Source organism: Atractosteus spatula, chromosome 14, assembly GCF_055471065.1.
Source record: "Atractosteus spatula isolate fAtrSpa1 chromosome 14, fAtrSpa1.hap1, whole genome shotgun sequence".
Classification (NCBI taxonomy): Eukaryota; Metazoa; Chordata; class Actinopteri; order Semionotiformes; family Lepisosteidae; genus Atractosteus; species Atractosteus spatula.
In genome coordinates, this window is record NC_142719.1 from 43,024,103 (window position 1) to 43,040,533 (window position 16,431).

At 46.9% G+C, this 16,431-nt stretch overlaps 1 protein-coding gene across 1 annotated transcript in view; it reads left to right on the forward strand.

The window, feature by feature from the left end:
- The window catches only part of galnt10 (UDP-N-acetyl-alpha-D-galactosamine:polypeptide N-acetylgalactosaminyltransferase 10 (GalNAc-T10)), a 65,989-nt gene that overhangs the window by 19,325 nt on the left and 30,233 nt on the right, over positions 1–16,431 (forward strand). The window contains exons 2-4 of the mRNA XM_088932943.1: positions 2,509–2,614; positions 2,751–2,889; positions 6,834–7,000. Of these exons, the coding sequence (XP_088789069.1) occupies positions 2,509–2,614; positions 2,751–2,889; positions 6,834–7,000 (412 nt within the window). The remainder of the gene's footprint in view (positions 1–2,508; positions 2,615–2,750; positions 2,890–6,833; positions 7,001–16,431) is intronic.

The following is a 16,431-nucleotide window of genomic DNA, read 5'->3' on the forward strand; positions in this document are numbered from 1 at the left end:
TCCTGCAGCGTCCAGGTGGAAGTGTGGTCTGTCTCGGGTGTCTGTGGTCTTTAGGGCCGGGGGGCGCGGTCTGCCGGCTGTCCATTCACGGCGAGCGCAGCTGTAGGAGACGCACGGCTCCGGCTGTGATGCGCACCGGCCGCGAGACGGCACCCCAGGGTGAGCTCAGCGGAGGAGGAGAGAGCAGCCGTTTCCTCAAAGGAAAGACGAGCACAAGAGCTGAACATGGGGCAATGAGAGGGTGGTCGTGCTGCAGCTCGTGTTCAGGACCTTCATTTAATATGCTGGAGTGGAGGGAAAACGCCCTCCGGTTCATCTGGGTTGAAAGGTCGGCCATTTTGCTGTCTTTGTTATCGAAGACCTTTTAAGTCGGCTCTATGCACTCGAGACCTGACCACCTCTTCTCCAGGTGGAAGCAGGTAGCCTCTCAGGGAGGTACAGTCTGACACTTCTGCACCCAGCCTCCTTTGAGCCATCAGGGCCTGCAGGTGACCTGACATGAACGCCGTGATGTCTCCGACCCAGGGCACTGCATTTTATAGATTCTTCTGTTGTCTTGCAGCTCTCAAAGCTTTACTTCTGCTGTAAGTGTGCAGTTTGTTTCTTCATCTGAAGCGCTCCAGATGTGCAGTGCTCGGCTTCGACAGTGGCGGCTCACTTGTAACCGTTTATGTTGAAGTAGTTCAAGTAGGGAGCTGCGTCAGCAGGCGTAGGCTGCAAAGGAGCAAGTAAAGGTTTATTCCTGCTGAAAAGAGAAGAAAGGAAACACCTTTACAATGTTCCTTTGCGACTTTTATGTTGGTCTTCACTTGCTCCACCTTCCACCTGTGGCAAAAATAATCTAAATTACTGCACACAGTGCCTTTAATCATTTTTTTCCACCAGTTACCATCAGTACACAACTTTATTAAATTACTCTTCTGAAAGTGTGATTTTACACTTCTGAAAGTGTAAAGGGGACACCTCTGCTTCTGTGAAACTGTGAAGCTGGTGTCTGCTTGTAACCAGCATGTTGAACGTGCTCATCGACAGGTGTCATCATCTTGACACCTTTCCACACTGCAGGCTTGTTTCAGAAAGCAAAGTGTGAAAGAGACACTTTCCAGGGAAATCCTCCTGTGAAAGCAGCACCTCAAATCTGCAAAAATATTGTATAATTGCTACAATATGCAAGTTGAAAAATCAGTCTCTAACTGTTCCACAAGGAAAGCTCTCTTAAATGAAATGAGCATGAAACTTACATTTTCCATTTGCTTCCCTATACATCTGGACAGAAAATTACGCGACATAAATATGTTGGAGTACATTTTTTCTGATGAGCTGCTCCACTGCAAGGTGTTCAAGACCTTTCACATTAGTCTCAAGAAAATCAATAAACTAAGTGTTTTCCCTTTTCATTTCTATCCTACTTTCTCAGGTCAAATTTTCAACTCCGCATTTCGGAGGATTTGGAGTGACTGATGTTTCCTGCCCATTCTCAGTGCATGTTCAAAATAGAGGGATTTTAAACAAAATTACTGCGATAATCCTATAGTTCGTTTTACTAATGTATGTGACATGCCCCCTAAGATAATTATCCTGGAAATTGAGTACGAAGCCCATCAAGACGGCTATAATAGGTGCACATTTTCATCTCTGCCTGATGTTGGACCTCCTGGAAGGCAATTGTCAACCTTAAGAACACAGGAGGAGATGGCAGCCCTTCCCACTGAGTCTCGCTAGCTGCTGCCTTCAGGATACTGGATACAGACTTAAGTGCACATTAAAGATCCCCTTTTTTTTCCCAGCCTTTTTATCGGCTGGCATGTTTTGTTTTTTTTTCAGGTGTTTTGTATCCACCCCTGATGGGCCTGGGCAGGGGCAGATTCTGCTCTGAAGTGCCTGAGCTCGAACAGTTTTGTTTTTGAGCGAGAGACTTGTCCTTCCCTCTACTGTTGGTGCCGTTGAAGCTGAGGGGCGAAGGTCTGTTCTGCAGTTCTCAAGTGCCAGTGGTAGCAAGTCACGGGCGACGTTCTGTGTCGACATTTTTTCCCCCGATAATAGTTTCCTGGTTGTAGAAGCTCATTAATCTGAGCATGTTGTCCAAACGCTCCTTAAAAGTACCTGGAGCATCAACAGCATGACAGTGCAGCCCGTTCTCTACCTCCGAAGCTCTCCGCGTGAGAGTGCCTCCTGTTCCGAGCTTTAAATCCACTTCTCGTTCGTTTCCTCTCGTGTCCTTTGATTATTCCTCTGGGCTTCTTCGGGATCAAGCCGGATGGTTCCCACCCCCACCCCCCCATCTCTAGTGACACAGCAGTGAGTTGGCTCCTGTCCAAGCACGTCCTGCATCTTGAGAGAGCGTGCTCCAGCGCGGCATGCGAGCCAGTGTTGTTGTCGGTGTTATTCGCAAGGCAGCTCCACGGTTCAGAGCTGCCAGCCGCAGCCGGTTCCCGAGGCGGCCTGGGTCTCGTCCCGCCGGCTGCAGGCTTTTCGGGTTCTCACCAGCACCCTTCCTGGTGTCCCCAGGGCGCGAACGTCCGGCCCAAGAGGGATGGCGAGCTGGGCCCGGGCGGGGCGAGGAGGCGGGACTGGCACGACTACGAGGCGATCCGCCGAGACGCGGCCAGGGCAGGTGAGTGCGGGCGGGATGGCGCTCTGCGGGGGGTCGTCCCGGGTTACGGGCGCGGTGGGGGGGGGAGTGCTCCTCTGTCCGCCGCCCCGGCTCGCGCTGCGCCTACCGACGCGTCTGTGGTGTTGTGGTTTTGAAGGGAACGGCGAGCAGGGCAAGGCCTTCCCGCTGACGGACGCCGACCACGTCGATCAGGCCTATAGAGAGAACGGGTTCAACATCTACGTGAGCGACCGCATCTCGCTGAACCGCTCGCTGACGGACATCAGGCATCCCAAGTAGGTGGTTCTGCGTTTCTAGCCGCGGATTAGTGATGCTGTGGCTTTTGGTAATTTTTGAACAGTCCCTGACTGTAGCCTTGTACCACGCTCTTCTGAGCACTGCTTTGAATAGCAATTGCCCGTTGTCAATTCTGTGGATGCTAATGCTGCTCATATCATAAAGCTGCCATCTGTAAGTGAAGTAGAAGACTAATTGGGTAAAGTTGTGCAATCAGACACTAATATCTTTATTCATGTTTTTTCAGGATATATGTAATCTTTTATTATCATCAGCTGGAGGAGAACTATTCCATTAGGCATTTTATCACAGATTACCACGGAGTAGTATTAAACGACTGCCATAGATTACCATAATCGTAAATCACTGCTGTATTTTGAATATTTTATTAGAGGTGATTTAAAATGCAAATCCAGCCCTTGTGTTTCGTGTGCTATAACTCCTGCAGTACAGATGTTCATCTTAACTCCTGGTTCATATATTCACAGATGTTCTTGGTAATGTTAGCATTTCATCTCCTCCATCTGAAATCTAATTATTTTCAAAATCTGTGTTGTATTCGGGCTGGTTGCTTTTTCCTTAAAGTAAACACCAGGCAGCTTGTTCAATCACATTGAAAGCTACGGTACACCGGCTGGCTGATGCGATTCAAAAGCCTTCCCATTGAGTAGCATCTTTCTCTGCATAACCTAAACAGAATGAATTAAGACTGCTTTCAAACGCAAGGCCTTTATCTGAGTAACTTAAATCATTCTCAATTGATTTCGATCTGACTTAACCTATTTTACTGGGAGGGGTAAACCAGTGTCAGGTGGAATCGGTTGATGTTAAATAACTCCAGTAGATATCTTCTGAAATGTAATTTGAACTATGATTGAACATTGATTAGTTTTGTTTTGAACCTACGTGTTTTTTTGAGTGGGCTGCAATGAAAGAGCGCTGTGGCAGAGGGTATCTGCTGCCGACGGCAATCGCCAAGTTTTAAAAGCGATTCGCTGCTGCAAAGAGGGTTTCTTCACCTGTGATGTGTTTGCCATTCTGTAATGGTGTCCTTGACTTAGTGCTTGACAAATAGAGATGGTTTGCGAGCTATATGGCTTGTAGCTCTTTCTTTTAAATTTCTAAGAAAAGGCAAGATTATTTTTTCAATACTGTTGCAGCAGAAGGTAAAAAAAAAACTGCTTTCAGCCTTGCGAGATTTGTTTTGTGCCAAGAGCTGTCTCGCTAAAGGTTTTTCAAAGAGTGTCCCGAAGGGCCGGACATTATACAAGTATCCTGCTGCTTCTTAGCAATTAATTGATGTTCAGGCTTGCAAGGAAATCACAGGTCTAAAATGCAAAGCCTTTAGGGTGCTTGTAATCTTGCCATTTGTGCAGTATTTAATTACGTGTAATGAAGCTCTAGGCCAAATCTGTGTCGCTTTGCGATATCTTGCCTCTGCTGTTCTTTCAAGTCTCTGAAGCCTGAGAATGATATCAAATGCAGCATGTTGTCACTGCTGGGAGTATCTTCTGTTCAGAAATTAAGAATTTAAATCTTTCATTTCACGTGTAAATTGGTAAGTTTCCATAAACTGGAAACTTTTTTTTGTTACCTTGCTGCAAACAAGTGTGCCTGTGTCAGGGCGGCTGACGCGTGTATGGTCTGTTGGGACCGCCTCCCACTGGCAGGACAGAGGGGGAGGATTCCTCTGAACCTCGAGCCAAAATGAAGGGAACGCTGAGAATCCAGGTGTCGCAAATCAGGCTTTATTTCAGGAGATCAGGCTTTATTTCCTTTGAAGGAAACTTAACAGCTGCATCTGGTTGTATGCTAGAATCAAGACAATATTCTGTGCTTTCTGGAATTTACTGCAGTATTACTAGTTGGCTGGGGAGCGTCTGTGGGCCCTGGAGGTTCAGAGGTCTGTAAAGCTGTGACTGGGGTAGCTGTCAGTGCTGCTGTCGCACGTATAGTGTCCCAGACCTTAATGCACTTTAAAGGCCTGTCTGTATGCTTCAGATGTGTAGAGAAACAACAAAATGGTGGTGACTTCAAGTCTGCTGCATTTTATTAGGAGAAGGGCTAAGAAATGTGCGGAGCTATGCAAACGTCCATCACTGGAGCTACTGCTCACTATTGCACCCCACCTGAATTTCTTCTCCCACAGGGCACTGGTGAGGCGCCCAGTCAAAGGATGTGTATCTGATGCCAGTCACTGATTGGCATTGCTTTGAGCTTTGATGCATCACGGGGCTCAGTGCTCTGAGTTTGTTGCAAAAGTGCCATCACGTCCCCGAAACCTAGACGGAGCAGGATTCTGCCGCGGCAGAGAACGTCGCCTTCTGCCGGAGCAGCTTGTGCTGTATCCACTCTGCGGCCCGGAGGAGCCGTAATCCAGTCCCAGCAGGGCCGGAGCAGAGCTGGATGCGTTACATATGGCATACGGTAGAAGCTGCATCAGGCACACATTTGTGCGTTTAACTGCATGAAGAAAAACATCTGGAAGATGAGGTCTGGCCCTCTAACAAGTGCATATCTATACTGTATATATGTGGCAGGATATGATTAGCATACAACCATAAATCCACTTGAGAGAAATTTCATGTACCTTTGTACTTAGTTCAAGGTGTAATCAGCCAGCTGAAGTACAGGCTCTGTTTAAATATGGTAACTGGTAAACGCAGTAATCACCCGATCAGATTTTCCTTTTGTTGCACGTTCCCTGGAGATCGCGGTCACCCAGCAGAGGTTTTATCCAGGACTGTCTCTGTAGTAACCGCCAAAGAATAAAAGATGTTACCTGAGTAGCACCTTGGTCTGCTGTTGCTGTGCTCCAAGCATGAGAGGGAAGGGTCTCTAAGTTTGTGACAGTGAAGGAGCGGCAAACGTGCAGTTGCACACAGCCCTGTCAGTTCTGACACGGTCTTAAATGAGTTAAAAACACTAGAGCAGCTTGACTGTCACCTGGAGAGGGCCAGGTCTCTGATGACTATTCAGTAAACTTGTAAGTACTATCATTGACACACGAGCAATTGAACAAACAATGTGCACTTCACAATAAATGAGTAAATAATGGCATTACTGGCATGGAGCTCCAGTGTTTCAATGCACAACACAAATAGCATAAAGCCAAAATAAGTCATAAGGGTGCTTATTTATTTTATTTTTTTTAGTTTGATTCATTACCATGTTTCAGGGGTGATCTCTCTCTGTTTTTGTGGTTTTAACCTTCCAGATACAAAAAGCCATCCCTGGTGCTGTGCAGTTTCTTTCTTTTGAAACACGGAGCCATACATGTGCGGTATTTACTGTAGCTATTCGTGGAAAGTGTGTCCAGACTGATTGAGGTACACCTGCCTCAGGATCATCCTCATGGGGTGATTTGCGCTGAGGCCTAAATGCTTTTATCGGTGAATGTTCCTGGTGATAATCTGTGCTTTGCACGTGAAACTGTGCGTTTCTGTATAGCGGGAAGGCTTTTGGAGAGACAGCCATACACCCTTAGGTATCTAAAAATAGTCTGAGCAGACAACTATGACTGGAGCAGAACAGCATTCATTTAGAAAGGAGAGTGAGGAACGGAAAGGATTTAATGGTATTGACAGGAGGCGACAGCTATTCAAAACGAGACATTTCCAGACCGCCACGATAATGAAGGCCACTGCATTGCATCCGTAATGCCTCCCAGCGGGAAAACGACACGGTTAATTCTGTGAATATCGGCTTCTCATTACCTTACCCATCCGGTGCATTTCACGGTTGGTCTTTACAAAAATCAGCTTTTTAATTGTTCAGTGAAATGCAGTAACAGCCAGTTGAATCATTGCAAGAGCCTCCTGCATTGCCACACCTCGTGTGGTTGTCTGAATTCATCTGGAAAGAGTGAGATCAGGTAACGCTTGTTGAACACGAGCTGGCCTTTGAAGACGGGCTTCTCTGGATGAGTGTTTTTGTGTTCTAGCTGCAAGCAGAAGCTGTACTTGGAGAAGCTGCCAAACACCAGCATTATCATCCCCTTCCACAACGAGGGCTGGTCGTCCCTGCTGCGCACTGTGCACAGCGTGCTGAACCGCTCCCCCCCGCAGCTGGTCGCCGAGGTCATACTGGTGGACGACTTCAGCGACAAAGGTAAGAGCGGGCAGAGCCGGGCAGGGAGAGCCGTGCGGCGGCAAGAGCAGGCTCCAGGAAGGCACGCTTTGGCGCTCTCGGAATCGGTCAGGAAGTAACAACAACAACAAGGTGTTCTCTTCATCTAATTTTGCTCCTCTCTTCTTAATAAGCACAAATAGGCATCCAGTGTTCTACAAAATAGCTGTTTCACTGCTGATTGTGTAGACTTTGCAGGCTGGAGGTCTTCTTAAGCTCTAGGCTGCAGCTGACTGATTGCAAGACTCGGCTCTCGGTAGCTGGAGTCCGTAGACCTGGCGCGAGGGGAGAGGCGCGGCTGGGGTAAGGTGAGGAGGGTGGCGTGGAAGCTCGGTGGCGACAGCTGCTCCCGAGATGAAACCGCAGCAGCAGGCCGCCCATTGCAAACCAACAGAGAAGAGGAAATACGTTGGAGACGTTGCTGCAGTGTAAAGGCTGTTGAAATGACGCTGCAGCTGCATTCAGATAGTGCCGTTACTTCAGGACCCGGGTTCACACCCCTGGGCCTGGACACCCGCTCGCCCGCTGCTGTCTGTCCCAGCTGGGCTGTCGGTTCCGTGATTGAGCCCGTAACTGGTTTACAGACTGTAAATGTTCTGGAGCTCTGTCTTTTAATTGCCGTTTCGCAAGTCGCTAAAGGCCTGCAATCTGGCAGCATTGTGAATGGAAGAACAGTGCTTGCAAAGTTGCCAGTTAAGCAACTTCTTGGCTGTGTTGGATCTTTAACAAAGCAAAGAGTTGACTGGAACAAGACCCAACAGGCCTGCAGGTCCCCAAAGCGAGGCGTGAGGGTGGGACCCCTGATTCAGGACAGGGGTGTCCACAACTTGTGCTGGAGAGCTCAGGAGGTCCTCTAGGCACGTGTTAAATTCAGTTAACTCGCCTTCCTTGCCTTGTGATTTGATCAAATTGTTGATGATGCAGTCTGTGTGATCTCCCCCTCTTCCCATGGGTTTCCTCTGGGTGCTCTAGTTTCCTCCCACAGTTCAAGGACATACTGCCAGTTTATGTGGCTTTTAGGAAAATTGGCCCTGTGTGTGTGTGTGTGTGTGTGTGTGTGTGTGTGTGTGTGTGTGTGTGTGTGTGTGTGTGTGTGCGCGCATGTGCATGCCCTGCAGTGGACTGGCCTTGCGCTAGACCCCGTCTTGAACAAACGGTTAGAAAATGGATGGATAGTATCAGTATCAAATTTTGATCTACACTGGTTGCCCATCACTGCCTGTGGAGTTCCAGGAAGGAGACGGGAAGGGCTTTCTCCAAACTCTGTTTTCCCAGCATTGCTGCTCCCCCGCAGTCTTAACAGATGAGTGCAGGAAACCCAAGAGCCAGATCTCCGCAAACACAACAGTGAGTGCTGTTGGGGCAGTTCCTCCAGCTGATGCTGCCAGGTCTCTTTTTAATGACGCTGAAGCATGAGCCATCCAGAGCCCGAGAGCGTCGTGTTTCTAGCTCCCACCTGATTCTGCTGCAGTGAAGATGCAGCCCAGCCTTGATGTTCCAGTTAATCAAAGCTCGTGCTGTTGCGCTGTTAATAAAGACCCCACTAAGCAGCGGCACGACAGTTTGCAGCCTGTATGCTGAATGAACAGAAACTGTTTAATTGGGATAGAGCTGGGTTGTGCTTATTACTTCTGTTAGCAGGGAAGTCTTAACACAGTGGTATATTGTCTGTGAAGCCAAAGTGTTATACATTCAGTTTGTCTAGTGTGCCCAACCTGTTTATTTTGCTTTCCTTGGGGACATTTACACAGGCGCTTCAATCATAGAATTCTGCCACGTCTCACAGGTCCTTCAGTACTTACGGTTTTCGAGGAAAACAGCAGGTTTTCTCCTTTTGAATATTGTTGTTTAGTGCGGGTACTATCAATGCTGTGTTATTCTTGTATCACCAGCATAAAAACGCTGTTTCCGGATTCAGTTAGAGCTGCTCCAGGAGACCAGCAGAACGTTGAACTATCGGCTCAAAGGAGAGGTTCAGGATGTAACAACTGGCCTGTCATGTTCTGTGTTGACACCTCTTCTGCTAGTGTGGCGTGTCTGCCGGGCTCCCCCGTCTCAGCGTGCTATTAGAATGGGGTGGGTGGAAGCTTAGATTAGACTTACTGCTAAAATTAATCCGATGGGCAATTAGCCCACAGTGCAGATGCTGTCATCTTTGTTGACTGAGGCTGGGCGACTGTTTGTTCTAATAATTAAGACAAGGATTTACATACTAGGAAATCCTGTCGTTAAGACCACCTCTGACTCCAACGAGTTGCACAATATCCTAAGAACCAGGATAGACGAGGTGTCATTTCCTGTTTGTGAGGCCCTCCTTAATCAACACATCCTGGCGTCAACGAAAAAGAGAGCCCTTGCAAGTGAAGGCACGAGAGTTTAATGTTGGCAAAGAGCAGTAGGCCATGATCTAGCTCAGGGTCCCCAGTCCTGGTCCTGGAGGGGTCAGTGTGTCTGCAGCAGGGCTGTCCAGTCCTGCTCCTGGAGGGGTCAGTGTGTCTGCAGCAGGGCTGTCCAGTCCTGCTCCTGGAGGGGTCAGTGTGTCTGCAGCAGGGCTGTCTAACACTGACCCTTCAGGACCAGGACATCTGTAGCAGGGCTGTCTAGTCCTGGTCCTGGAGGGGGTCAGTCAGTGTGTCTGCGGCAGGGCTGTCCAGTCCAGGTCCTGGAGGGGGTCAGTCAGTGTGTCTGCGGCAGGGCTGTCCAGTCCTGGTCCTGGAGGGGGTCAGTCAGTGTGTCTGCAGCAGGGGTGTCCAATCCCGATCCTGGAGGGGACAGTGTGTCTGCATCAAGTGTCCCCAGTCCTGGTCCTGGAGGGTCAGTGTGTCTGCAGCAGGGGTCCCCAGTCCTGGTCCAGGGGAGGTCAGTGTGTCTGCAGCAGGGGTGTCCAGTCCTGGTCCTGGATGGGGAGCTGCAACTGCTGAGTTTCAAGGTCTTTAAAGCTGCACCTGAAGAGCTGGCAGGAGCTGTTTGACTGGTCTGATTAAATCCATACTGAGGTGATTCAGGTTATTAAGAGTCCCGCTGGAAGGAAACCTGTAGAGACATAAGGAACTGGGGACATTAGAGGATACAAAGTTACCAGTTAGGTTTCATTACCTGAGATGATGCTGAATTCCTCTCAAGCCGTTGTAGAATGTGTGTTTCCTGCTTTCTTCCAAGCTGTTTTAATTACAGATGAGGACAGTGCCTTATCTACTGTGAGACACATGAAGTCAAACAACATTTTTATGAAGGGCAAAACCTTTTTTTTTTACCATGAAACTGTCAGTCCTTGTTATATCAAAGGTACCTGTGGCTTTGCCATCCTGCCTCTTTGTGATCTAATTAGGCCGTTGAGTCAGAAAGGCCTCTTGCACCGTTACCTTATTTACAAGAGAACATGCATGCCTGGTTAAATACTTGGCAGATGTTTTTTTTCAGATGGCTGCGTCTATCACCTGACCAACCATTGTACAACAGATGCTTGAACTGGTTGAAATCTTTTTCGAATGGAGTCGGAATAAAAATACTCACTCTTTCTGAATAATAAATCATAATGGGCTCGATTGATTATGGATAATCCTGACTGTTCTGCTTCAGGCACCAGACATCAATTTCACCCTGCTTGCTTGTATAATATATTCAGCCTGTTATCACGGGCTTTTTCCTCAATGTGCTTTTCACTATTATTAAGGTTTTTGTAACTTTACAGTGTCCTGTGAATCTTTTAAAGCAGCATCTGAACACATACAAATCTATTTTATGTATACCTGATTATTATTAGCCCATTATGGATGATTTAAAAATGAAATATATTATTTTTGTCTGAAGATAGACTTAGGTTTCCTTGTGCGCGTGTGTTTTATTTAAGCTGTCTTACTGCAGCTTAACATCTTTTCATCTCATGAGAGATGGTGTGTTTAAAATTTGAGGGTGAAGTTGCCAAATAAAAGATAAAAACAGTGCAGTGTAAATACAATAATTACTCATTTTCTTCTTGGTCTAGAAGATATAATCTTCTTCTTTCACTTCATTCCCCCAGAACAAGCTTCATTAGCCTGCCATGATTGCATTAATGGATCATAATGCTCCAGATACCGCAGAGACTTCATGCTAATCGGATGGGACTAAAACTTACAGATCACCACTCTTTTTTCACATTTCCAGCGCCTGTCATAATGGACACAGAGCAGTTGCTGCCAGAACAATAGGACTGATTTTCACGCCGAGAACAATCTTCACAAGACAAATCATGCAATCTAACAGCATCCAGAGGGGAGACTAATTGTCCTGTGCGCTAAGTATCCCAACAAAGACAGTTTCCAAGACACGGTGCACTCACTGTTGCTGTCAAGAATCATGAATTTAATCTGTAATGAATTTAGGACAAATGTCTTGTGTTAAAGATACTTAACTCCCCTCCTCTCTCTGGTTTCCTTTACTTCTACTGTTTCCTGAATCAGTTTTCTGAATCAGGGAATCCAAACAGGACATGACGCAAGTCCCTCTTCTGACCTTTAAAATCGGGGATCTGTATGGAGCCAGGCAGGAGCGAACGTGCTCCGTGGCTTGGCGTCTCATGGGGAGCGCAGCAGGTGCCACAGGCAGCAGCGCCTGTGCCAGCGAGAGCCCCGCTGACATGAATGAGGAGCAGACTAGCAGAAACACCGAGCACGAAGCAGAGCAGCCACAAACACATCCGTGTGCAGGGCCTGACGTGGGCGGTCAGGCCGACACCACCGGCGCAGAGACGCAGTTGGACGGCTGGGGGTCAGCGCTCATTTTAGTCATCGCGGGGTGGAAAGAAGCGTGCAGCTTCCTCTCTTTCTTTGTCTTCTCAGCGTCTGGTCTGCTCAGGCAGCTCGGCTGTGTTTGACATCACTCTCGGCGGCGCCCGAGCGGCTGATGTAGTGGGGCTCCGCAGCGCTCGTGCTGACCGACGCTGCTCCCGGCCCACGTCGGGGGGCCCCCGGGACCAGAGTTCAGCTCCACGATGCTCCACGATCAGTGCGATGTGCAACAACCCCTCCTCGCCTCCGAACGGACCTGAATAACCTTTAAATACCCTCCACCACACCTTTGTAATGTGACAGGAGCTAGTTCACTAGTTCGTATTTTTTTGTGCTCACGAAAAACAGAGCCAATCTTTACGTGCTGTCTATCCAGAAGTACTGATAGTTCCTCACACAGAAAACCCCCGCTCATAAGTTTCATTTGAAAAAAAAAAGATTTTTAAAACTTTGATTACTCACGGGGTGAGGCCCCCGGTGGGGGGGGGGGGGTGTAGCGGTGATCTGTTTAATAGGCGGGTCGAGGCAAAACGCACACAGTCTCATCCGTAAGGTACTCGACTAGTGCTTTTTATTCACGGTGCAAGAAAATAATCAAAATCCCATCACGAAACGGAAACCTAAGCTCTTCTTTGGGTTTCTAACTAGACCGGTGCAGTTCCTCCCTGAACACGGGACAGTTAAGCCGATTACTGGGATCTGCACACAGTCTCTACACAAGACCAAAATTTCAGAATAATCCAAAATAATTCCCCAAACGCACCAGCTCTACAGAACTGTGGTCCATGCCTGGGCTCTACCTTCTCCCTCCTTGCTCTGATGGGATCGTACAGCAGAGGGTCTGCCCTCTGTCTCCGAATGGCACAGGTTGACCAGCCTGGCTGCCTCAGTTTCCTGGTTATTGTCACCGTTATCTGACCAGTTGTCTTCTCCCAGTTGGTCAGGTGACTGAGGGTGGCAGCTCATTCCCCACAGCATTCTGGGCAATGTGGTTCAGACAAGGATCTTGAATGAGATTGAACTGGTCCACAAGGGAGGCTACAGGATGTTTCTTCAAGGAGACTCTATAGCACAGTGGAAATTGTTGGAGAAATGTACCTTTAAGATCCAGACACGTGTGGAGTGGAAGTTGGGACATGGAAACAAATAAGGAAAATGATTTTTTTGGAGTTGGGGTGCATCTAACATCTTTTAAGTATCTATCATAATTTTGACAGTTCCCTGCATTGACGAGTTGATGGATCAATATCAGAAATGGTTAACAATGCTCCTACAGGAATTTCTCTTTGGTTTCATCTCACAGAGAGGAATGCACTCACCGTGATGCATTTCACTGGATCACATGTCTTTTAAAATATTTCTTGGTTGAAAGTCCTGGAATTGTGTGTGATTTGCAGCTTTGTGCTGAGTGCATGTTGTCTGCTGTTCAGTTCACACATCACACAGGTGCAGTTCTCAGAGAGATCCAAGTTAAAGCTCTCTTTTCTTGTTTGATGTGCAGTGCATTCTTTCCTAGACAGAAGTAGAGTACTCGTGGTTATTTCATGAGTGTGCTGGCTTTTTCTATTCTGTAACCTAATCAAAGGCTTTTGAAGACTGAGCAGAGAGAGGCTTTGCAGAGACTCATTGAATGATAATGACTTAGTAAATCATTAATTCTGCCTTTCCTTATAATGTACTCTGATCTTAAATGAACACCTTTCTCATGTGGTGTGATACCTATGAGCTAGACTGTGATGTACTGTACATACTCAATAAAAGGTGCACGACTGAATAACACCACTAAACACAGGAGGTGAGGATTTCAGATTATTATCACCTTCTGTCTGGAAGCTGTTGTTGTACCTTTATTTGGCAAACCAAGTGGCTGAGTGGGTATTGCATAAGGCAATCTGAGGATGAAGTGTTCAGTCTTTAATCAGCTGCTCACTAAAGTCAGCATCTTTCATCACACACAGCTCAATCCACTTCCTACATGCCAAGCAAGTTTTATTCCACGTCCAAAGCTGTACCTGCAAATAACAGCAGGAGAACAAATCTGTTTGTATAACCTATTAAGGAGTGCAGAGTGGAAAAGGCTTCTTACTGGCAAAATGGATACTATAATGTAGAGACTTCATTTAAAATATCATTAACTTACATAATTATGCCTTGCGAGATCAAGTAAACACATTTTAAAAGGCGCAAGAACATAATTATGTAAACTTAGGAAGGGTTTTCACAGTAGGTCTTCAGTAGCCTTCATGGTCCTGTGCTGCCTGACTTACAGTACTTTCCTCTCCTCTCATGCAAACAGACTGTGCAGGGAGGTGTGGACAGTACCTGTGCAGAGAGACTGGTCTCTTACTGCCTTCATTAGAGAAGGTGGCAATTCTCTGAAACATCTTAGCACACATGCACATGCATGTACACAGTGCATCTGCATCATCATGTATCTGTTTTTAGTAAAATAACAGCGTGACTTAATTTTTTTAAAAAGACCCTAAATTTACCCTGTTTAGTATCTTCCTTGTATGTCCCAACATTTGTATCTTCCTGTTTCATTTTGAGAAACATTTACATGCTTGATTTCGATCACGTATGTATCCTTGATCATCTGCATAGTTGTGAAATTCTTCAGCACCTCAGGCATCCTGGTATCCATAGTCATCTCAACCACTCAGCCCCTCCCCTTAAAAAATCACATCAGGTTTCGGTATCACCAGTGGAAATCGGAAGAAGATGCCTGAGCGCGAAGCTAGGTGTGTGTGCAGAGGAACGGCGTCATTCCGGCTGCTCTCCTCGGACGAGGCGTGCTTCAGGGCAGGTTTAACCTAGAGACGTGGGAAAAGACAGCAGCCCTCAGAGTTCCGTGTTTAGGAACTTCTGTTCCATTAGCATATTTCTGAAGTGCGTCAGGACAGACCCTGTGGATGTGTGTCGCGATGGAGGAGAGATGCCCTGGAGACTGCCAGGCTTTGAATTATTTTACCGCAACATCGTGCGTGAGGATCACAAACCTCGGCACCAAGCGGAGTATCGAGATGAGTGGTGCGCGATGGGTCGCCTCGCTCTGCTTGCTTGACTTGAACTCAGCCCTGGCTTTTATGGCCACCTGATCAACTCTGTGCATCTGAGCTGTAGTAATACACGCAAACACACTCCTGCACTCTTACACACACAAACACACCCCTGCACTTTCACACACTTTTTACAGCAGTGTTGTTTTACCAGCTGCAGTTACCACCTACACTGCCAAGAAGATGAAAAGTCTCGGGCAAATACGTAAGAACGCTAATCCGAGTCCCTAAAATGAATTGACATATTTCCTTTCTGTATTTTTAACTTTTTTTTTTCCTTTTGCAAAAATGAGGTGGGAAGATTAATGCAATAAAACGCATTGCTCAGTACTGCCTACTGTCTCTCTCACATGTTCTCTGGCATCACACACACACCTGCGAGCTCGTAGCTTCCAGATACTAGCGTTGCCTTTAATGCCAGGTATGGAGATGATACACAACACTATGACAAGGAAGGATACTCTTATCTTACATGGAGATAAAAATATTTCACCAGATGTCGTTAAAAGTGCAAGAAAGGTTAAAAAATATCATCCCCTCTAGTTCATTTGGAAGTTACTGTAGTTAATCCAAGCACCTTAGGGTTGCTAGGATCATCATTGCTGAATATTCTGTATTAATATCATTACTAAGGACATTAATCCATGTTGTTTTCTGATCGGTCGTGTACACTGGAGGCGGTAATCCCGCCGTTGTGTATTAGCACATTTAAAATGGTGGGCTATGAGAGTGGTAATGGTTTGCTGTTATCTGTGCAGCATCGTTTCCGCGTGCAGGGAAGGCACGTGACGTAGTGGAGGTACCCCGAGAATGAAGGGACTTGCAGAATTGGCTGACTAATGGAGGAGGCCCCAGGTGACTGCGCAGCTCTAGAAATAATGCAGTTTCCATTATAAATCTTGGTTAAGGAAGTCTCAATGGAGGTTTTTTTTGCCTTTCATAAAGGGAAGTATATTTTTAGCATTAAATTATAACTGTAGAATTCCAGCCTTGAAAGTTGCAAACATTTAATTATAGTAGCTTGCAGATAAACACCGACACGTTCACTCAGAATTATCACCTAGCACTCAGAAGTCCCTAGCAAAGCCTTACAACATACTGCACCTGAGTTTGTGTGAAACGGAAACATACTGTTGAGTTTTCACACGCTTTTTATGGTTTCTGACACCTTCCTGATGTTTTCGACATCACCATTTTTCTGCAGCCTTGCTTACAGTTAGTACAAAATTGCTTTAATTTGACGCTTTGGGAATACTCATGAATCCACAAAAAGTCCCTTTTCAGAGGGGCTATGAGCTGGGAGAAGACTTCGTTTTGCCCTGCTGCTCCGTACGAGAGGAGCCGCAGGTCAAACGTGGTGACCGGTCTGTGCTTGTCTGAGGAGCCAGTGGTGCGCAGCAGCCGTCTGGGGGATCGTGACTGAACCCCGACGAGTCAGAACCCCCCTCAGAGGTTCTCTGTGAGAGTGTGCACCGTTAAAAACATCTTTATATCTCGAGGCTCCCTTGCAGGCCTGGGACCAGCTGGAAACCCCACTGAAATCACCTAGGAAAGATGATAAATAACATGTTGTGTGAAAGTTCAG